Source organism: Berghia stephanieae, chromosome 4, assembly GCF_034508935.2.
Source record: "Berghia stephanieae isolate SIO BIC M18660-M18661 chromosome 4, UCSD_Bste_1.3, whole genome shotgun sequence".
NCBI lineage: Eukaryota > Metazoa > Mollusca > Gastropoda > Nudibranchia > Aeolidiidae > Berghia > Berghia stephanieae.
This window is the reverse complement of record NC_088363.1, coordinates 29,640,275-29,665,274: the sequence shown is the minus strand read 5'-3', so window position 1 is coordinate 29,665,274 and position 25,000 is coordinate 29,640,275. Positions and strand designations below refer to the sequence as shown.

At 35.1% G+C, this 25,000-nt stretch overlaps 1 protein-coding gene across 1 annotated transcript in view; it reads left to right on the top strand.

The window, feature by feature from the left end:
- The window catches only part of LOC144971984 (aromatic-L-amino-acid decarboxylase-like), a 40,823-nt gene that overhangs the window by 10,754 nt on the left and 5,069 nt on the right, over positions 1 to 25,000 (top strand). The window contains exons 6-12 of the mRNA XM_078913065.1: positions 354 to 464; positions 1,991 to 2,023; positions 2,853 to 3,014; positions 7,626 to 7,693; positions 9,321 to 9,411; positions 15,770 to 15,868; positions 21,435 to 21,536. Coding sequence (XP_078769191.1) covers positions 354 to 464; positions 1,991 to 2,023; positions 2,853 to 3,014; positions 7,626 to 7,693; positions 9,321 to 9,411; positions 15,770 to 15,868; positions 21,435 to 21,536 — 666 coding nt within the window. The remainder of the gene's footprint in view (positions 1 to 353; positions 465 to 1,990; positions 2,024 to 2,852; positions 3,015 to 7,625; positions 7,694 to 9,320; positions 9,412 to 15,769; positions 15,869 to 21,434; positions 21,537 to 25,000) is intronic.

Below are 25,000 nucleotides of genomic sequence, written 5' to 3'. Positions count from 1 at the left end.
CGCTTTGTGGTCCTAGTATGACACTCAATATCGTTCGAGTTCTGCTCTGAGTAGTCCTTGGGAAAGGTTCTTTACTGACATTCTTTCATCAAATTCAGGTAATAATTAGTACCTGACTGGGAACATACTTGGGTTTGGTGCTTATCATCTTTCATGTGCCGTCTTTCGTCCTTCATAAAGTGTTGTTGTTGACATGGGACCCATTGTAACTATCTATGTCCACGTTCAGTGGGTATTGCCCTATATTAATGTTCACGTTTTTTATACTCAAGAATCAATATTTTAACATATATACAGCATTGATTTCTTCCTTGTCTATTCATTCTTTAAATTTTAATGTGTCGCTAAAACAGGCCCATTCTTGTGTTGAGAAAGCGGGAATGATTGGATATGTTAAAATACGACAGCTTGATGTTGATGACCATTACGCACTCAGAGGTCGTGTCTTGGAGGATGCTATTGAGGTTTGTGGGGTTCTCATCGTTATGAATATGCTATTTTTTTTCTTTCTTACACAAGAATAATACCATTTCATTGCCAAGAAATCCGTCATTGTTTCATTATCATTGTGTGAAATGCCACCGTGCTTTTGATGACCATTACGGACTCAGAGGTCGTGTCTTGGAGGATGCTATTGAGGTTTGTGGGTTTCTCAACGTTATCAAGATGATATTTTTTCTTTCTTACACAAGACTATCATTTCCTTGCCAATAATTCCGTCATTGTTTCATTATTTCGTGAAATGCCACCAACTTCAACAGTAACTGCGTACATTTATTTATTTATTGAACAAATGTGTTGTGCTTGTATTAGTACAAAACCTATAGTGCTTAGCACATCAGGGGTGCCTTTTAATTTGACGATTTAAACAAAATTGAAATTTTATATAGCACAATATCCACTAAACGTGCTCAAAACGCTTTACAAAGGTCCCTGACCAACGACAACACGTAACATATAGGACGAGACATGACGCCTGTTAGGTGATATTACAATTTTATGTCGACAAGGACAACGCTGTTGACGGTCAGATACTCATTTTACACCTAAGTACGGTGAGAGAATGTGGGTAAAAAGCCATTTACAAGGACTCAACTATGTGCCCAGCGATGCTTGAACCCAGAACCTTTCGCGAATGTCATACCACAAGACCACATAAAATAATATTATGCAAAATGTCCCTTCATAGAGACATTGTTGTTAGTGACACTCAAAAGTACCGAAAATATAACATGAACCCAAGAAGTTATAAATACTTTGGGGAGAACAAATAACTTGAGAAGCTAGAGCTTTTACATAGAGCAATGTTCATTAAATGTGCTCAAAGTGCTTCAATAGAGGTCTCAAGCCAAGAGCAACACTGATTATGGCGCCTGCAAATGAGTTGATAACATATTTGTCTTACAAAGACGGTACTATTTATGGTCTGGTACTCATTTTATTCACGAGTGTTGTTTTTAAAATGTAATTTAAAATTATTTCCAAAACCCTAAATTTTGCGATGCCCACATTGGTAATCAAGCCAGGGTCAGAGGTCAAGTTCCGTAATGATATCATAGCGAAGTATCTAAAGTCAAGTCAATAGGATTTAGTAGTCTGTTGTTATGTTGTTATGTCACGTCCGTCCAGCAACGAGCGGCTTGGTTCTAAACAAAGAAAATCGGTACTTTTTATTCTTCATACTGGCTAGAACTTTTTCACATGTCATGTGATCAGAATGCATAAAAGTCAAAACATGATCAGATTTATAATGTTTTTCTCCTCTGGATACACTTTTATGCTCTTTGGAGAAGTATTTCATAAGGGCGCCCGCCATTGTTCCGATAGTTTAGAACCAATTACTAAGTTACTATGCGTCATTACGAGGGAAGTGACGTCACGACTGTTGAAGCCTATTGATATGACCACGAAGTCCAGTAGCAAACATCGTCTCATTGTCCAATATATTTTTTTATTAACAAGCCTAACTATGGTACGTATTTTATTACAGGAAGACAGAAAACTGGGATTGATTCCCTTCTTCGTAAGTACTTTTCTTCCCTTATACCTTATTTTAAAACGCACCATTATGTTATGTAACAAAGCTTTCTTTGGTTAATTGCTCCACGATATCATAGATCCATAGGCACGAATTGCTTTTACAAAGACGACAGTTTATCAATCTTTTGTGGCAAATACAATACTGCCGTATTATGGAAAAAAAACAATATTTAACAATTTGGCCAGAAATCTCGTCCTTCAAATATCGATCGATTTAAATGAACGTCATCATAGCAAAAACTCTCAAACCTGGGACTTCGCGAAGTCATTATCATCAGAATCCTCCTCCTCCTCCTTCTCCTCTTCCTCCTCCTTCTCCTTCTCCTCCTTCTCCCCCTCACCATCATTATCATCACCATCATCATCATCGTCATTATCAACAACATCATCATCAAAGTTATTATAAACATCGTTTTCTTCTTACATCTCATTTTTCTCTTTCTTTCAATCATTTCTTCTTCTCCTTCTCAAAAAAAAAATTCGAAAGACAATTAACAACAACATTGCATTTTTAAAAAGTGATGTATTATTGTGATTCTATTTTCTATTATTGTAATTATGTTCATTGTAAATGAAATTTTCTTACCTGATTACATTCCATGCATTTAAATTTGAATTCTTCTTTTGGAACTAACTATTGGACTGTATTATCATTATTAGAACCAGGATTGTTTTGGTTTTTTTGTTGACTGTTGCTCTTCACATGATCTAGGAATTCTTCTTTTGGAACTAACTATTGGACTGTATTATCATTATTAGAACCAGGATTGTTTTGTTTTTTTTTGTTGACTGTTGCTCTTCACATGATCTAGGTTTGTGTCACTTTGGGGTCAACAGCGTGTTGTTCCTTTGACAACATCAGTGAGATTGGTCAAGTGACCGACGCAAAGGGTTTATACCTACATGTGGACGCTGCCTATGCCGGCAATGCTCTTATCTGTCCGGAGTTCCAATATCTAGCTTCTGGTTTGGAGGTATGGGCATATACAATAGTAAAAATTAGAGAGCGTTGATGAAAAACAATGTGTAGTAACTACCGTGATTGCCAGAACTCAGAAGTAGGGATGACCATCATTGTTATGATCACCGTAGCCGTATGTTTGTTTACGGCTAGAGATTACTACAAATGATTATTGCAAATTGATGATTGATGACATTTCAATAAATGATAAATGGGATATTATGACGAGCAACGGTAATAAGGATGATGACAAAATTGATTAAAATAATCACTTATCTTATCACAACTATAATCGTAGAATATCTTGAAGAAGAAGAAGACGGAGAAGAAGAAGAAGAAGAAGAAGAAGAAGAAGAAGAAGAAGAAGAAGAAGAAGAAGAAGAAGAAGAAGAAGAAGAAGAAGAAGAAGAAGAAGAAGAAAAAGGAGGAGGAGGAGGAGGAGGAAGAAGAGGAGGAGGAAGAGAAGAAGAAGAAAAAGAAGAAGAAGAAGAAGAAGAAGAAGAAGAAGAAGAAGAAGAAGAAGAAGAAGAAGAAGAAGAAGAAGAAGAAGAAGAAGACATGGGGTGGAGGAAGAGGAGGAGGAGGAGAAGGAGGAGAAGGAGGGGGAGGAGGAATAAGAGGAGGAGAACAATAAGAAAAAGAAGACTTTATTTGTCCGAAAAGGTAATTGTTATTGAAAGGTATAGTTCTGTTTTATATAGAGATTTAAATACCATAAAACAAATAAAGAATGTTCTATTGCATCCTTTTAACTATATTGCCTTACTCTGAAATAACAACATTTTAAAAAGTACTTCGGCCTGAAATCGCCCTTCAAATATCGACCGATTACGACGTGCACTTATTTTCAGGTCTGATAACCCAATTCCTTAATGGCTCATTGTTGTAATGGAAATCTTTAAAAGTGACGCAAAGTATTGTCCATTACAACAATATCAAACTAGGCCGATGAATTGGTTCTGATGCCAGACCTGCAGACATGTACACGTCAACTGATTACCTTGACACGTCCTTACAAAAAAATATAACCAAAGACTCTCAAACCAACTAGGAAAATCCTAAGTTTGAGAGGGTTTAAATTTTTTATTTATTTTTTTTTTCTTGGGAAGGGGGGGGGGGGGGGGGCGATAAGGGTCATTTTACTAGGAGGATTTTTCTGGCCAGAATTTTTAAAACGTGTTTTCTATTTTCAGTGTACGGATGTATATGAGCCAAGGTCAAAAGGTGCCCGTCTGATACCAGTGTTAAGAAAATTTGATTTTTACTTAATTATGGGCGGTTTTCATTGGGTTAATGCTTGTAATCAATTGATAATATGAAGAAGAGATAAAATGAGATAGCTCAACATACTCTGTTCAACAGGATATGAGATAAACAACTTAAAAGTGAAATTTGAATGCTGTTTGGCATGTGCTTAAAACGAGGTCAACGCATCACCGTTTTAGAAAGCATGTAGAAATTAAATGTGATGTTTTAGCTCACATGATTGAAATTTGACTAATAGTATAAAGTCAAAATTTACTTTTAAACGCAATTGCAGTATATTACATAGCTGATTAAGTTTCATATAGAGTTCTTAAAAAGTTGGTATTGCTTGTCACCTTTGGTGTCATCAAACACAGCACAATACTAAGACTCGACACGAAACTTTAAAGCTCATATTTAATGGTTATAAAATGTTTTATTATGAGAAAAAAGCATAGATTTTCCTTCTGAACTCAAATCTTGGAGTAAATGTATTCCGTTTTGCTGATATCGAGGTTTATTGGTTTTGGTGTCATTTGTCACAAGCATCACGGCATGCGTGAACACGTGGAAGTTTGTTTCGTTAAATGGCGATTCGCAATTTTGATCCACCCTTCTTACCAGCCTTTGAAGTGCAGCACTTTCAGTTGCCTTTCCAGCGTGGCTCCATGCAGAAAAGGTAAGTTGAACTTTGGTGTCATCGCTATTTTACATTGTTACAAGCAACACTTGATATTGGATATTACAAAGTGCCACCAACAAATTATGTTTTCATTTGTTATGCTATTTACAAATATGATATAATGACATCTCATCTGAGACCGTCATTTTTACACAATTAATCAATTCCTTGTAATTCTAATTATTTATGTTTCAGGGTTGTATGAATCAAGAAAAAGACAAAACTCAAGCTTTTGACGAATCCAGATAAATAGAAGGGTTGTCAAGAAATTTGATTTGTTTTACTATTAACACATTAAATTACTACAACAAGCAGATTTGAGCAGTAGGGTGATGTTATCGTCTGGTTACATGAATTCATTACCATGGCTGATATTTATCTAGAGTTTGTGTGACTTCTGGTACTTTTTGTGACCATTGGTGTCATTGGTTAAAATGTCACAGTTGACACTTAAGTTTGAAGTTTCTAATGTATTTCTGTTTTCATGTTCTTCAAAGCTTGAAATGTCATTGAATTCCATTTTAACAGACTGTATTAGATTCGTACAGTTGCTATTCTTGATTTATTGAGGCAAAATTGCGTTCTAGTGCCGATTTTGACCCAAGTAATACATAGCAACAATGGTATTACTAATTTCTAAGTATATTTCCAATTTGAAAGTATTTAGTTTCTTCACATATTATTGAATTTCATTTTAGCATAATTGACTGTTGGCTTGGATGGTCATCTGATTTGCGGTTATTATGCTTTTTTGACTGAAAATAATGATATAGTATGGACGAAAGTGTGAGTTGGTGTTGCTTGTACATAAGTATAAGTAATGGTGTCACCGGTCTTATGTCACAAGTCACATTCAGATGCTCTATTTTCCATCTATATTTCTATTTTTGAAGTCTTTGGTTTCTGAAATATTATTAAATTCCATATTTACCTGAGGTTATTACACTGGTTTGACTGAAATTAATGATATAATGTCGAAATTGCAATTTGGTATTGCCATAAGTAATGGTGTCATCGGTCTAATGTCACAAATGACATAATGTCGCTAAATAAGATATCGATGGCCCGTTGATCAAACCTCTGAGGTAGGGTTTTTGCCAATCCGTTGATCTAACCTCTGATGTCAACTTCAGAGATAAGCGCGCCCTCTTATTCTTTAGTCTCAAGATGATCAAACCTCTGATGTTAGTTCAGAGTTCAAGGGAGACGGAGAAGTACTTTCAAGCAATCAATTAGAAAGAATGATTGTGTTTTAACTACAAAATCAAGATTTCAATTTACTGTTAATAGGGTTGTATTGACATTGGACTCTATAATTTTGAGCATCCATAAATATTACAGCTGCTAAATAATTGTCAATTTCTAAAGTCACGATTCGTCTGAACTTCAAGCCTATAATCTCCCGGTTATGCTTTACTATTAACTATAATGTACGAAATAATTATTGGGTATTTAAAAAGATAATACGCCGATCAACTGTTCTCCCTATCTCTATTAATTTAAAATAACAAAGCTCGATCATGACAATCACCCTATTAAATCACATGTCATGTCCACCTGATGCTATCCTAATATCATACCACCATTTAAACCCCTACCCACCCTGTCCAACAAACAATGATCATCTTTTGATTTATTTTTTTTTAAAAAGAAAAAGAAAAAGCTAAACAAACAAAAACAAACAAACAAACAAAAAACAACAAAACTAAAAAAAAACAAAACATATAGCGCAATATCCAGTAAACGCGGTCAGGGCACTTTGCAAAGGTTCCCTATATATATATTAATTGTATATACATTGAAAAAAACATGAACAAACTAAAAGGAAATAACAATTTTATCTTAATCTTTAAAGTTTCTTTAAATTTTAAAAAAGAATATTAATTTTCATCTCCTACATCCGTATGATGATGATGATGATGATGATGATGATGATGATGATGATGATGATGATGATGATGATGATGATGATTGCCATGCCATACAAAGTATTAAGAAACGTGTTGCAGTTCTCCTCTATCTCAAAACCCGTTGTTCAAACCTCGGAAGTGACATCGGAGGATTGATCGCCGTGAAAACGCCGGGCGCGACTCTCATGTCGACATCAGAGCTTTGATCAACGGACTCACGAAAACGCTACTTCAGAGGTTTGATCATCGGACCGTCGATATGCTTTGGTCACATTATTTCCCAACTTTTATTCCAAAAGTTTCTGAACATTGCTGGTAATAAGCATATGCAATATTGTTGTTGTTAATGTACAATCATTTTTATGAAATAATATATTTGCATTCTATGTTGCTTGTGACCGATGACACCAAAAAGCAACCTTTTCTCCAATAGTTGGTAACACTATTGTACTATGATTGTTGTTGATTGTGTCTTTTTGTTATAACTTACTAAATAAAGTTTGATACTTAACAAAAATCATTTGGTTATTGCGCTTTTTGTCGCATTTTGGTGTCACCGGTCACATGTGATACCAGCAACCTATAGGCATTATTGACGTTATTATGCTGCGATTGACCGTAATGTTATCTAAAGGGCCTTTGATTCATGAAGTACAGGGTTTTTTGCTACATATATAGAAACATAAATTGACTATTATGTCACTTTTATTTTGAGAAAAAAAATTGGCACCTTTTGACCTTGGCTCATATATTCAATGAATCTAAATTGTTGTTGTTTTTTTTTCAGTATGCCGATTCATTCGGATTCAATGCCAATAAATGGTTACAGGTGAATTTCGATTGCTCTCTAATGTGGTGAGTAATCTCTTCAATTCGTACATTTATATATATATATATATATATATATATATATATATATTTATATACATAAATACATACATACATACACAAAACAAAACACGCATGTTTTATTGGATGATGGTTTTATTTAAGCCGAAAGGTCCACTACGTTTAATCAAAATCAAATTGAAGTTTCTATTTCTCCTTATTTAATGGGAGCGATCTTTTTTCATGTTTTCGTCCAACCTAGCCATCGATCACATGATTTGTTGTTGTACAACGAGTGGATTGTTCTCAATAAATGCAAACACGCTGCTTTTGTTATGAAAGTTGTAAACATATCCATGAGTCATGCTGAGGAAAATGACCAATTATGAAGTTAGATATTTCTCAAATTTTGAACACTTTTCACTGAGTGGGTAATTTTTGAGCACACTTTGCAATATGACCAATGACCTCGAGCACATTGAAAGGTAATATAGATGATCCCCATAGTTATTCAAGAAAAATAGATCACTTCATCCATTATGATTATTTCTGTTAAAAAGATATTGAACAAAAAGCAAGACCACAGCTTCAAGAAAAAAATCTTTTATTAAAAGAGACAACAAAATACTTAAGAGAACCGCCTTCCTCATTCAACAGTAAAAACAATTAAAAAGATAATACTTCATTTAAGATAATGTTTCGTGTGTAGTATTCTTTATTTAACGTTGTTATATTCAATTTTTTTTCAATACTTTAGTGCGGCTATGCGGTCTGGTGGTATACTCGCTTTCGGATAGGAAGGTCATGGGTTCGAGCCTCGCTCGACGCATAGTTGAGTCCTTGGAAAAGACTCTCTACTCACATTCTCTCACCGTACTCAGGTGTAAAATGAGTACCTGGCCGTTAACAGCGTTGTCTCTGTCCGAAAAATTGTAATATCGCCTAACAGGCGTCATGTCTCGTCCTACGTGTTACATGTTGTTGTTGACCAGTGACCCCTTGTAAAGCGCTTTGAGCACGTTAAGTGGATATTGCGCTATATAAAAGCTCGAGAAAAAAATATATATGGCACATGACTTCGGACAGATAAGTCCCAGTTTTAACCCCCCCCCCCTCCAGGTGGCGAGACGTTGAGTCCTTGGAAAAGGCTCTTTACTCATGATATCTTACTATACTCATGTGTAAAATGGATCGTTCGACTAAAACAGCATTGTCAAATTGTAATATCGCCTCAAAGGCGTCATGTCTCATCTTACATACCAAGTGTTGTTGATGGTTGGGAATCTCTCGTAATGCGCTTTGAGCATTTTTGTGGGTTTTGCTCAATTAAAAAAACCCACCATTTTGTTTCTTGAAACAGTTAATTGTCTTACTCTGGGAAAAGTAGTATTTAAAAAATGTGGCCAGAAAACTCGTCCATCGATCGCTTTAAATGACCCTCGTCTTTGCAAAAACTCTCAAACCTGGGACCACGAATTTGCAGGTTTGAGAGTTTTCGCCAAGATGAGAGGCGTTTAAATCGATCGATATTTGAAGGACGAGTTTTGTGGCCAAATTTTAAAATTCGAGTTTTTCCAGAGTACGACAGTCAACTGGTTAATCCGAAGAAAGCTGTTTTATGTCCATCTTAATTTGTCTCATAAAACCTGGACAGGGTACGTAATGTTGATGACCTGACAACAGCCCTGACCGTTGACCCCTTGTACCTACAGCACAAACACGGGAATAAGGCCATTGACTTTAGGGTGAGATTTGCTATAACATAAGTAGTCATAGTAATTATTTTACATCATGCAGCATGCAATGCATGTACTAATACGTACGACATTCATAACAAACTACGTAATCCGTATAATAATATGTCTTAATGCACACAAACTGTGCGTGAAAATCCAGAGTGCTCAGTCATGGTGTCTGTGTTTCGCGTTCGTGTGTATGTGTGTGTGTGTGTGTGTGTGTGTGTGTGTGTGTGTGTATGAGAGATAGAGAGGTAGAGAGAGAGATAGATAGATAGATAGATAGATAGAGAGAGAGAGAGAGAGAGAGAGAGAGAGAGGGGGGGGGGGAAAGGAGAGTTTGAGTGAGCTAATTTTGCGTTGTTGAAAAGACTTTTTCAATTTTATAATACTTATGTGAACACATATCTTTGTAGCAGAATATAGAAAAAAAATCGTTCTTAATTTTTTTATTGATACAGTCATTGTTTAAAGTAAACATCATCGAAACACACTTTGTATTGGTACTCGACAATGTCTTCAGTGTGATATTTATTGATACTAGGCTGCTAGAAGCTGTTGACTGCAAAAAAGTAATTAACAAAAATGAATATAACAGCTTAAAAAATGAACAAAATGCCAAACACGGAACGTTTCGGACTCAAAACCCTTTTTTAGCCAACAGCAAAAAACCCCCACAAAACAATAAAGGCATTAATACAATACTATCTGGAATTTAGTAATGTATTTATGTCTTTATTGGTTTTTTTTTTGTTATTGGCTGAAGAAGGGTTTTGAGAAATGTTCCGTGTTTGGCATTTAGTTCTTTTCTGAACCTGTTATATTCATTTTTGTTTATTAATTTTTACAGTGTGATATTTGAGCATAGTGCTCGACTAATCTCTTACCGACAAATTAATGGAATCCTCTCATGTATGTGACTTTTTAAATACATATTTTTTAGTATTAGGTCCTGTCTTTCTGGACATTTCATTGCTATCTTCTTCTTCTTCTTCTTCTTCTTCTTCTTCTTCTTCTTCTTCTTCTTCTTCTTCTTCTTCTTCTTCTTCTTCTTCTTCTTTTTCGTCTTGTGGAAACCTCCAATATTGTCGAGGATCACTCCACAGTTTGTAGGGTTTTACATTTTAAACTTGCTAAATCTCTGCACATAATACTAATTTAAAATAAAACAAACAAAAAAAAAAACCACATAGATTAAAAAGTCACGTTGTGAACTCTAGCAATCGCGTGAAGGCATGTTGGCAACCGTTTTCAGCCACTTCAGCTGGGAGGCTATTCCATAGACGGGCAGTGGAAGGGAAAAACGAATACATGTGGGCGTCTGTTTTTGATGTTGGGATAATAATAATAATAATAATAATAATAATAATAATAATAATAATAATAATAATAATAATAATAATAATAATAATACTTTATTGCATCCCAAAAAGGAAATTTTTTGTACAGACGTGTTATAATTTACACATAAGATAAAAATACAATGGAAATAGGATGTATATATATAAAAAAGGAGCAGCTCTATAACTAGAGCTGCGCTTTATAATATGAATAATTTCAACACTGTAAAATAGTTAAAACTGTCACTATAAATTGAAAATTGAAAAGATTGCAAAACAAATAAATTAATATTTATATTTTTAAAAAGTAAAAATGAGAAATAATTATATAAAATGATTATTGCTTGTTGTTATAAAGCCTAATACTGGACGGCAGAAAAGATTTTCGGTGTCTCTCTGTTTTCGTTGAAATAGAGAAAGGGCGACCACTTCTTTCTGACATAATAATTGATGGTCTTAGTGGATGATACTGGTCATTTAATATTTTAGTTATTTTATTTATACAAAATTTCCCGTATAAAAGATCTACATCGTCAACATCATTTATATAGCGTTTAATGGATTTTTTAATATTTGAATTTATTTTGTTCCTTTCCACTGCTAAGCAATTGCCTCCCCAAGCTGTTATACAAAATGACAAAACACTTTCGATTACTGCTCCATAAAATAATGTGCAGAGGGTTTTATCTATTCTAAACTGAGAGAGTTTTGATAAAAAATATGTACGTCTGCACATCTTATGCCTAATTATTTCCAAGTGTTCATCCCACTTGAGCCTGTCATCAATCGTTACACCAAGGTATTTGTAGTGAGGAACTCGCTGGACGAATTGGTCCTTTAATTTTAACGGTTCTATCGGTTCCTTCACTCTCCTAAAGTCAATCACGAGCTCCTTTGTCTTGCTTATGTTAAGCTCTAGGTGGTGGGCATCACACCAAGACACAAATCTATCAATTTCTTGCCTATAAGCCACTTCGTTGCCATTTGTTATTAGGCCTTGAAGAGCGGTGTCATCTGCAAACTTTATTAAAGGTACACTCAGGTTTTGACTTCTACAGTCATTCGTGTATATTGTGAATAATACAGGGGACAATACACAACCTTGAGGAGCCCCAGTATTTGTAGTTATACAGGAAGATTTGTTTTGTCCTAATTGAACATATTGTGCTCTCTCCGTAAGAAATTCGAGCACCCAAGCAATTATATACTTGTTTAAATTCAGACTAGTCAATTTTTGAACAACCAACTGAGGTTGCATTGTATTGAACGCTGAAGAAAAATCTGCAAAAAGCAATCTGCAATAGCTCCTAGCGTGATCTAGATGCCTGTAGATGTTGTTTGTAAACAGCAAAATGGCATCCTCTACGCCACGTCCTGGTTTGTAAGCAAATTGATGACTATCACTCAATGGCATAAACTGATTCCTAATTTTAACAAGAACAAGTTTTTCTAAAGATTTCATGACTATTGAAGTCAGTGCAACAGGTCTGAGATCGTTCATAGTTTCAAGTTTTTCTTTTTTGGAACAGGAATAATTTTTGAAGTTTTCCAAATTTCAGGGATCGAAACGCATTGGAGGGACCAGTTAAAAATATGTGTATAAATGGGGGAAAGCTGGTGGGCACATTCTTTTAATAGTTTTCCTTTCAATCCATCCGGCCCAGCAGCCTTCCTCTCGTTTAGTTTCGAAAATACGAATCTCGTTTCCTCTTCACTGACCTCAATAGTCATTTCATCTTCCAAAGCCCTGTCTAATTTATGTTTTTCATTTTCAATATCAAATTTGTTTGCTGTGTCGAAACGTGAATAAAATTTATTTAAAGTTTCAATTTCGATATCTTCTGATATAATCGTGGGCTTTGGATTATAGTTAACAGCAGTTTTAAGCCCCCGCCACGTGTCCCGTATATCCCCAGAAGAAAAGCATTTTTCAATTTTATTTTTGTACTTATCTCTACAACTAGATATTACCCTCTTTATCTCTTTTTGTTTGTTTTCAGATCTTTTTTGTTTCCACTAGTATAGAGAGTTTTCTTTTGGTTCAATAAAAGTTTTAGATCTTTTGTTATCCAAGGCTTGTTGTTAGGATAATATTTTATTTCTTTTTTACAAGACACTAGCTGTTCACAGAATTTTAAATACTCACTCACACAGTCATTCAGCTCATCCACACTATCACATGATTCGATAAAAACATTCCAGTCAGTGCATTCAAAACAACCACGCAAATCTTCACACACACTTCCATTCCAGATCTGTACACTTTTCTTTACTGGTTTTACACGTTTAAAAACAGGGCGGTAGGTGGGGAGTAGCAAGAGCATGCAGTGGTCAGATAAACCTAATGGGGCACGAGGTAAACATTTATAACTATTTTTAATATTACACAGGAATAAATCTAATGTTTTTTTTGTCCCTTGTCTCGCAGTCCACGTATTGATGAAGTCCCGGGAGAGTAAAATCGTTACATTGGTTAAAATCGCCAGTGACCATCAATACGGCATCGGGTGACTTAATTAGAATGTCCTGTATTTCTTTCCTCAAAATATTTTTCGCTGTGGTGTTGTCTGATGATGGTGGAATGTAGACGTTGATGATGATGACATGAGTATATTCCCGGGGTAGATAATATGGTCGTGACGAAACAGTAATAAATTCAATATCATCGTCACAATACATTTTCTTTATCTGACAGTTATTGGGGTGGCACCATTTGTTGTTAATATATGTGCACACCCCACCCCCAGTTCGTTTATTTATATTAGTCCGATCTCCTCGAAATAGTGAATATTGTTCAATATTAAAACATGATGATGGTATGTGAGGAGATAGCCAAGTCTCTGTTAACGCTATTATGGAGGCTTGACGAAAGTCACTATTAAAACGACACAGTGAAAACAGTTCATCAATTTTGTTTTTCAGTGATCTTACATTACCTGTCACTACACAGGGTAAAAATGGACGAAAAGGCCGTCTGTTAAATTTTGTTTTTATTCCTCCTTTTCTCCCCTCTTTCTTACTTTAATAAATGATGTGTCAATAGTGGGTGGTGGGGGTGACACGGGTTGGAGGGATCGGAGAGTCTCTGGAGTATAAGTTATCGATAGGCTTATTTTGGCAGCAAAATCACAGGCTAAAACACCATTTATGCTTATAAATATACTAATAAATATAAAAATCAGGAACAATATATACTTCACATCCATTTTGAATAAAAATTAGGCGTTAATTCCGGCGATTGAATGATAAATGAATAAAAATATGTGTAGAAAATAGGTAAACATTCACAACACGTCTGTTGTCGCCGGAAGCCAGCGCCAATTTACTCTTGATGGTTACTCTTGCTGTGTGTCCCCTCGTATTTCTTGTGCCGATATTTTTGGTGTCGTTTGGAAGTTTAAGGCACGAATTTTTGTAGTAGATCTTGTGGTACAATTTAAGTTTATCTATCTTTCTTCTCTTTTCCAGAGATTCAAGGCCAATCCGTTGTGATATTTTAGACGCACTTGAGAAAGGTTCGAATGTGTTTGTGATGCGTCTTGCTGTTTTTCTTTGGATGTTTTCTAAGGTGTCAATGTTTTTCTTTATATATGGGTCCCAAATTGAGCTGCCATACTCCAAAATTGGTCTAACAATAGTTTTAAAAGCAAGGGTTTGAGTTGTGATTGGGCATCTTTTTAAATTGCGGGTGATGTAAGCGCTTGTTTGATTTGCCTTTGAAGCCAGGTGAGATATGTGGTCATTCCATTTGAGGTTTTTAGCAAACTCAATGCCAAGGTATTTTGCTGTCTTTACATGTTCCAGGTTTTGACCATGAAGTTGGTATTCAAATGTAATAGTTGCTTTCTTATTTGTGATGGTTAGAACATTACACTTTAATACGTTAAATTCCATTTGATTTATTGTTTCCCATTCTTGTAATTTAGCTAGATCGTCATTTAGTGATTTGCAGTCGTCTGTTGTTCTTATCTGATTATATAATGCTGTGTCGTCAGCAAAGAGGCACACTTTTGACCTTATACCTCGTGGAAGATCATTTATGCACACTAAAAATAAGACGGGCCCAAGGACTGAGCCCTGAGGTACGCCCGATGTCACCATCCCGATAGTGGAAGTCTCGCCATCGACAAGAACTTGTTGGGTGCGATTGTCCAGAAAAGTTGCAATCCATTGTAAGGTTTTGTTCCTGATACTAACCTCATACAATTTCTGGATTAACCGATGGTGAGGAACCTTGTCGAAGGCCTTGGCAAAGTCCAGTAGTACTAGATCAATTTGACCACCTTTATCAATAGCAGCTGACAGATCATGTGTTAATGATAGAAGTTGAGTTTGACATGAGTGGTGCTTCCTAAATCCGTGCTGTTCATCACAAAAAATACTGTTAGTTTCGAGATATTCAGTTATTGAGGATCTCACTATATGATCCAACAATTTGCAGCAAATGCAAGTTAATGAAATTGGACGGTAGTTTTGAGCCCTGCTTATATCACCTTTCTTGTAAATGGGTTGGACAAGAGCATGCTTCCAAACAATTGGTATGTCTCCCGTTTCAAGAGAGAGTTTGAACAAATGTGTGAGGGCAGGTGCAAATTCGTTACTCAATATCTTTAAGAGACAGGATGGTATTTTGTCTGGGCCACATGCTTTCTTTGGATCTAGAGTGGCGATGAGTTTGGAAACGCCCTCAACTGTCACATTAATTTCGGCCATAGTGTTGGAATCGTTTTCTTCGCCTTGTAGTTGTTGAGTGGTAATTTTGGTATGAGCTTTTGAAGCAAAAACAGAGCAGAATTGGTTATTAAGTATGTCTGCTTTTTCCTTTGCATCAGAGTATAATACACGATCATGCTCAAGGGGCGCTATACCAACCGAATCGCACCTCCTACTTTTTAACAATTTCCAGAGCTTTTTGTTTGAGTCTTCACTGACAAGTTCCTTAACATGATTATGATAGGCCTTTCTACTCTCTTTTTGTGTTTCTTTTTTTATAATTTTTAAGCAACTATCTTTCATTTGTTTTTCAGCATTGGAGCATCCCTTTGTCAAGACGGTTCAGAGCGTTGAAGTTGTGGTTTGTTATCCGTACATACGGCGTAGAGGGTCTTCAGGAAATCATCAGGAAGGTAAATTGAAAATTATTCATAAAGCTGGAGGACAAGGTTATTTGAATATATGCCTAAAATGTTGTCAGAGCATTCGGCACGCAAAAATACCCAGCAACCAATACTTAATAATATTTTTGAAACACAATGTAAGGATTGGTTATCACTGACGTGTACATATGTGCAGGTCTGACATCCGACCGGCTAAGGGGCCTAGTTTTATGGACACAATTTTGCTCCATTTTTAAGTTTCCCAGTACAACAATGAACCTATAAAGAATTGGGTTATCAGACTGGCAAATAAGTACACGTCGATTATCAACAATGTACCTGGATTAAATAATGAAAAGCAAATCAAACACTGACAATGTAGATTAGTAGAACAAACTTCACAAAGTGTGCATAAAGTTAACACTTATTTCACACTTTAAAAATAGCGCAATGTGCAAAATAAAAACGATACCAAAAGCAGTAAAATTATCAATACATCACTTAAAATACAGACTCACGGCAAAAGATGTATTAGGCACATCTAGTTAAAAATAGTAGATTCTACTAGACGTATCTAACACACTTCTGTCGTCTGTCCTGACCTGTTGAGTCAGTGGTGTATTACCGTTTTTACTGATTTTGTATTGGCTGAAGAAGGGTTTTGAGCCCGAAGCGTTCTGTGCTGATCATTCCGTACATTACATCTTTCAGTCCAATGCTTCTGGTAGATTAGTAAACGCTTCTACAATTTCAAATGCTATTGCTGGTATATATTTGTTGATGGCACCCCAGTTTTGGATACTCTATTCTACTCAGACACCGATTGAAACAAATGATTAATGATAATTTTGAAACAGTTCAATATTTGTGCAGTTTTCTGTCTAATATTATACTGACGACCTTTTGAAACAACCCTAGATTACAAATTACACTTCTGAAGTAAATTTCTTTAGTATCTTATCCCATACTATCTACATACATTAATAAGAATATCGACAAATATATTTCTGAAAACAGACTTCATTACAATACATTAATAATACAAATAGATACTGTCATTTTCTTCGCATTCCATATGACCAAGGGTCAAACACAACTCGATACTATCCATTGTCCAGCTGCCAACACCATCAATTATTCCAAATTCGACGACTTTCTTCTTTTCAAAAGAAACCATCTCTTTATTCTATGGTTCTTGGAAAATGTTACATAGGGACAAATCAGTTGAATAAGCAATCAGTTTCACGATTTGAATGACATTTATCATCTTACACTAATCTAGGCAACATCTGGCGTGTAAACTGGATGGTGTTCGGGACGAACCACGAACACGTTTTCATGTAAATCAGTCTTCTTCTTCATGATAGAGGTCCTTAGTCACTCTTGTGTAACTACTGCCAAGTATGGTATTCGCTATTGATCTTTGCCGATGAGAGTTTACTGTAAAACATATGAATATATTACATTAGCACTTAATCTTAATTGACTTTCTTTCTGATAGAGTCCCATTCTTAAACTTGATGAATAAGGTTCAGGAAACATTGGGCAAAAACGTCGTCAACGATCACTTGAATAAATAAATCAAGCTACCTCGTCCACCTAGCTGCTCTTAGTTCTCGTTTGTTTAACTATTTTGAATAAAATCTCAATCAGCCATTGTCAATGCCGATCAATTGTAAAATTAAAAAAATAAATGATTACAAATGTACTTAATTATTTAAAAATGTCTCTGATGGCGCGCAACCTGAATTTGTCTACTCACTGATGTCATATTAGTGTTATACTGTGCCTGCCCATTCTTAGGTCAGATAACTAAGGTTAAGAGTACATACAACGACTTCAACAAACAGTTCTTACAAATAAAAAGCTTAGTGTGCCGTCACTTAGAAATAAAGATAAAGTCGTCTTTGTTTGTTTTTCACTGTTCTTATTGGATAGTGTAATTCATTAAAATCATGTACGCCTTCTTTACTGGTTTTATACCTTCAAAATAGAGGATTATATTTTATATTCGATAAATATTGATGTTGTGCACTTAGGTAGAATGCTCACACCATCCGCCAGCCGGCCATAACGTACCAACACAAAAAATTATGTTTAACCTTCAACGTCAGATTGATATACTGTTGCGAGAACGAATCATTAAAACGGCTTTCTAAAAACATTAACAATGGGCAGAGTGACGTCAATTTCGTTCCCTCCATAAAATAAACCGCAGACATGGGAAAAGTTTCCCTTGCACCTGGTCTGACATATTATACCTCCTTCCATAATTTGACCTACGAGGCTTAGGGCGATCCAGAGATTGTTGTGTGGCGACGTAATCTTGGAGATTGTCTCGTGTTCACAAGAGAAAGGAACATGACGTTAATCACCTGTCTTTTTTCGGTAATCCCTTACTACGTTTGCATTTGTAAACATTTACATTTACGTCACAACGATGCAATGCACTATAAAAAGTGTTAAGGCTGTGTATCCACCAACAAGAAGTTAAGTAATAAAGGCTGAATAGTGAACTGTACTAAGTACTAAGTCAAACTGAGTCCGTTGAACTATTTGAAGGAAATAAATAATAAATAGAACAACAATAAATCCCCCCCCCCTCCCCTTGTCAAATTGGAGTTTTGTTTTTAGGAAAGAAAGGAACAATCATTGCCTTCTACCGCGTTACAGTGCCGCAAGCGAACTTGGGTGAGGTGACTTACTGGATCGAAGCCACACATATCTGATGGGGAGTCGAACTCGATACCAGCGGGATACGAAGATAAAAAAAACCAACCATACCGCTGGCTTTTGACAAGTCCACAACAACTAGCCTCGAGCCTTTCTCTTTTCAGTAACTTGCTGTTTTGTCTAAACTGCTTTCAACAATTCTATTGCAATGTCTGTCCTGTATTGGTTATCTTTTGCTGTGGGTTTTAAAAGTTTCCGGTTTTGGGGAAGTTGCTCTTGTCATCGTTATCTCGTTCCGTGGTTTGTATAAGTTCCTAGTTTTGGGGAAGCGCCTACTTTGTATTTTGGTTTTCACGTGAATGTTTTTGTACGAAAGTGTATTTTTGATGTATGTAGATCTAGATAGATAGCTTTTGAGAGTGTTTTTTTAAAAATAACATGTCAATGTGATGAATTGTTTTGTTTTTTACCATTAGATTTAAATCATAGTGAATATCAAGGAACAAATTTATTTAGGCTATATTCATGTTTCCTCTAAACAAATGATTAACGAAATTAAAGTATTTAATTGATCACATAAATCAGGTCACCGTGTGTTTCCTTGTCATATCGAATCAAATTTGTAAATAATGACTTATCAACTAAAGCAGATTATTAAAATACAATCTTTGTTGACAAGATGTGCCCAGATGAGGGAGAAAAACTGCTAAAAAATAGCGCTGTCACAGTAAAAAAAAAAGGAATATCTCTCTCTCTTTCTCTCTCTCTCTCTCTCTCTCTCTCTCTCTCTCTCTCTCTCTCTATCTATCTCTCTCTCTCTCTTTCTTTCCTTCTTTCTTCGCCATTCTTTTTACTGCTGTCCAAAATGTTTTTTCTACACTACGGATGTGAGTTTTCATTTCTCTATCAGACTAATTGATTCATAACGTCAGATGCTGTACCAAAGACCACAGACAAAAACAATGTAATATATGACAAAACGAAATGTCTTTGTCACTGCTTATTATCACGACAAAACAGTCTTGACGCCATCTTGTAGGTGGCGTCCATCCATCATCCAATCGTCAACGGGTATACATGATTCTGTGTATTACGCACGTGGCCCAGAAAGTCCTCATTAGGTCGTACAACCAACGCAGCTGGGTTTTTTCATCTTAAAAGTACGAGGCGATGGTGCCAATGTTTGTTTATTGGGCTGTGGGTTGAAGCCGTTAAGGTTTGAAAGCTTTTGGTTAAATTCTATTTTTTCCTACAGATTTTCTAAAGATATGAATTTATATTGCATTAAATTTTAATTATCCGTTGTGTGTCGCGCTTTGAAAATGCATCCAAGTTTTTCAGTCAGTAAGTACTGGCATTCGCTAACTCTAATATGGATTTGACGATATAAATTCAGTAATTTGGATGACGGAATAAATACTCGCTGACGAAGATAGATCAAAGCTAATCTAGCATTCTCTCTACTTTTATTTTTTACCGACCGATTTACTTTTGATTTAACAAAACTCTTGGCCATTTATAGCTAATAATGTGCGCGAAGCTTTTCCAACAATTTACACACACCTCACTTAAATGGTAGTTGCCCCTGCAACAAAATATAAAAGTCATACCGACTGGATACCCGGTTAAGACCACAACTTCTGAAGTAGATTAGGTCAAATTCGGATCCTTTTTCTTTTTCCAATTCCTTAGCTTTTTTAAAATGATACCCACACCTCAACCCCCCCCCCCCCCCAACGCACACACACTCAACCACACAAAGATTATTTCATTTACAGTTTAATTCCTTTTTTAAAACTTTTAAATTCGTCAAGTAAACGATTCGCCGATTTAAAAACTGTTTTACAATACGTTCACTATATTACCTCAGTGGTAAGGCGTCAATGGGTGAATAACCACAGATGGTCATGGATTCTGGGGAAAAATTAATTAAAAAATTCGATAAATATTTTAAGATTCAATATTTTATGTTTATTATTTAGCAGTTTGTCAATATATAACCTAACTAAAACATAATAGGGAGTAAAAATGTGATGTAAAAAAAACTGGTTCCAATCTTCCACTCTTCCGGAGGACTGGATATATACCTTGTGTAAGTAATCTTCTGATGACACATTATTTATAGCTAAATATATGCTTGTCGTCAATAACGATCATCCATCCTGTAATTCTAAATATCTGTCTATACATCCTAATACTAAAATAGTTTTGCCGCCTAAGTATTCAATATGTAACCTTATCATTATTAGTCCTCCGAATAACTGGTTATATACACACTTTCAAGGAGTGTGGAACTGTAAGGTTAGTGGGTGTGAGGTCACGACTTCTCTGCCATTTTACTAGTTTACAAAACCAACATATCCATATTGTTGTAAATAAACAACAATCAAATTAATATATATATATATATATATATTATATATATATATATATATATATATAAATATAAAAACTGAGTGTGCTAATGATAATAAAAACTAAATGTAAAGAAAACGATAATTAACGATGGTGATAATAATAATAATGAAGATAAGATATCACATTTGCAAAACTCACCTTTTCCTGGCCATTAGCATTGTGTCGTCAGGAGAGGCAATACATCTACAAATTCTCACTTCACTGTGTGAATGTGTACCTATTTGTAGTATGTTATAACATTGTTCTGGTTAGTGATATGAAAAGAACACCCTACCACAGCTGCAGCGTGTTTGTATTATAATATTCATCTATTGATAGTATGCGTTTAAGTAGTATAATCACTATTTATATCCACAAAACTATGTAAACCTTTAAAATTTGTTATCTGAGAAAGATGTTTAAAAAATCACCGAAAAGTTGGTCTGTAAACAAGAGCTAAATGACGTCATCGTTATTCAACCTATGTAATAATCATACATTGTTTTCAAAATGCACATAATTGCAGCATATAAAACTGGCCAAGCTATTTCAAAGCCAAGTCCTTGCTGACGAAAGATTTGAGATTCTAGGTGACGTCATCATGGCTCTGGTGTGTTTCCGGTTAAAGGTAAGAGGTCTTTTTGATGTTTACAGCAAAACATTTGTCGCGTTCATAAGAGGTATAAATCAATTTTGTATCTTCTCTTGCCCCTGCAAATGCAAATAACAATAGCTGCTAAAGACGCCACGTCAATGATATTGTAAGGGGGTTATTCGGTTAGGTCATGTCATGATTGTTAACGGATATTATATGGATCTGTCACTCATGATTTCCAAACGGTTTGTCGGAGTGACATCTTATTATATATTTGGCAAAATGGAGCTCCGAAACCACTAGACCAATAGTCTCCAGATTTTGCATGATGTTTACAATTGACATGAAGATAATTTGCTTGTTTTATCAGATTGATTAGGCACTTTGATAATTTCATCAAAATATCAAATTTGTTTCGCCAAGTCCCAGCAAAAACAACATCAATTTTAGCACGTGGGTTGTGTGTTAACTTGCCGGTTAATGAGTAAGACAATGAGGTGGGATTACTTACATTGAGTGAATACCAGTTTGTGGTTCCTCTCATTAATTTGAATACAGTTAATTTCTTAAAAATTTATAATAGCCACTTTCCATTTTTAACACTGGGAAAGATTTCTACGATAAGTAGATCGAAAAATATAAAATATTAAATGCAAAATATATCTTTTCTTGCCCAAATAGAAAGCTCCGTGGAGTAGTCTTACGAAGTTGAAACAATGTATTGTCTATTAAGACAATATAAATTGAGTTCATATTTTATTCAAAAACCCGAATCATAAATTTTGAGTTGATCGACGTATCATAACGTTCATTCAATGGACACCTATTTTGTTGATACTATAATATATGGAATTAATTGTAAAAAATGTGAAACTTGGGTTATCTATTTTTGTGTTGTGTAAAATAATATATTTTCAATAAGTGCCTACTAAACGCTAACTTACATTTTTTTTTCTTTATTCTAATTTTGAATTCACTTTTCTTTTGTGGTTGTGATCAGGGTTGCCAGATGGCCAAAGTCTCTCTTGGCTAATTTCAACTTCAAAAGTGGCTAAATGAAACCTCACATGGCCAAGACACATAGATCCCCCCGAAAACGCATCGGTTTTGATAATAGCAAAATAAACCGGACTAGAAAAATGTTTTTAAAACATTGTTAATACTTTTTAAATGCTAATATAAATTGTTAAAAAGAAATGTAATAAAAAATGAATTATAGATACATGGTTCTCTTTTTTGCCGATTTTGGTCAATTTGGCCATCTGGCAGCCCTGGAATAAAGATGGTTAACGTTTATTTATCGCACGCGCGTGTGTGTGTTTGTGTTATTTAGCGTGATGTCTTCAAGACCGAAAAAGCACCTAAAGTGACTAGTCTATCAAACAAGTATTAAAAGCCACTGTTAAGCGTAGGTCAGGTAGTCCGCTCTTGAAGAAAGAAACAAGTTAATGTTAGGTAATACCAAATGACGAGACATCATAAGTGTGCCTCAAACGATTAATGTACAATTCCGGATTAAGTCTGACTTTCTACCGAAGGTCGTTGAAATACACGGGCTGTGATGTTGTCTAAAAATAGTTTTGACCCCAAATTAAACCTCGCTTTGCAAAATAGAATCAAGAAAGTCTAAATTCAGTTAAATAAAATACCTTACCGAGTTCCCACAGAGGTTGAATGTCATTGAACAATATTCTTCACGCTCAAGGGCCATTACCGAGCAGACGATTATCATGTTGTTGCCTCCACATTTCTATCCAGGACTTCCATGGTTTTAAAATCCAATATATTCCATGTATTCTACGGTATATTGTGATTCAGAGACTTAACTTGGAGATTTGCAAGATGAGACTGGTCCATGTGTACTTATTTTCGGGTCTGATAATTGCTGTGGTCTCATTGTTGTAATGGAAACATTAACAAACCAACGCAAAATATTCTCCATAACAATGTTTACAAAAATTAAAAATTGAGCTTTATATAGCGCAATATCCACTAACTGTTCTCAAGAGCTTTACAAGGGGTCCCTGGTCAACAGCAACATTTAACATGTAGGACGGGACATGACGCCTGTTAGGCGATATTACAATTTTTCTGACAAAGACAACGCTGTTAACGGCCAGGTACTCATTTTACACAGAATGTGAGTAAAGAGCCATTTCCAAGGACTCAACTATGCGCCAAGCGCGAGGCTCAAACCCAGGACCTTCCGATCCGAAAGCGAGTGTCACACCACTAGACCACATAGCCGCAAAATAAGCCCATTACGTTCGCTTATCAGACCTACAAATATGTACACATCGGTCTAAGTCTAACTAATGTAATCAGGATGTTTGAGGTTTCGTGACTAGTTGAAGAATGTTAATTTATTGTTATTATTTTCGTACCGGGTTTTCTTTATGAAGAACGATCTCTGATTTTTTAAAAAGTCAATAATCAAAGCCCACGACCTCGTGAGATTTTGTTTTCACGACGAAATTTTGAAAGGATACGTTTTTTTTTTTCTAATTAAATAACCATTTAAATATTGAAAAAAATTTCCTCTGATATATTTTTTTACAGTTTTAATTTTATACTGATTTTTTGACACCGCAGTCATTTTACTCTTATAATAATGATAATATCAAGCACTTATATAGAGCTTAATCCATACATAGACTCTAAGTGCTTTACAACAAAACTCACACAGCACGCGCGCACACACACACACACACACACACACACACTCACACACACACAGAGAGAGAGAGATAGAGAGAGAGAGAGAGAGAGAGAGAGAGAGAGAGAGAGAGAGAGAGAGAGAGAGAGGGAGAAAGTACAATTTATAAAGAAAACTTTAACATATAAAAATTGATCCCTTAACTACATAGTCTTTGATTTAGATTTAAAAACAGCTAAACTGTATTATTCCCCCAGCCTGTGTGTAAATATATAGAATTATAGTTTCGCGTTTAATATGTGGTAAGTATTAGCGGTATAGCTATTACTCTCTATGATCTCCAGAATAAACATACAAACAGAAGTCATCAGACTTATTTTCATACTATAACGTTTACCATAAATTATAAACAAACTATGTGATGTTTAATATAAAACATGACAAAGCAATTAAGAAACAAGGGGAGATCTCATTGTCCATGTTTTTTAAAGCCTAGAGTCACCCTCAAATTTCCCATATTATTATTGTCGCTTCATTTAAAATGAGAAAATTACAGATACAAAGAATATTTTAAAAAATTATTATTATTATTATTATTATTATTATTATTATTATTATTATTATTATTATTATTATTATTATTATTATTATTATTATTATTATTATATTATTAAATTACTGTCATTATTATTATCAGTATCATCATCATCATCATCATCATCCTCATCACCATCATCATTTACATTATCATTAGTGACAATTTTCTTTTCTTGTTTTTGAATTCCCCCCCCCCCCCCAAATATGCACTATTGGCATCGATTAATATCCAATTTTTCACTAT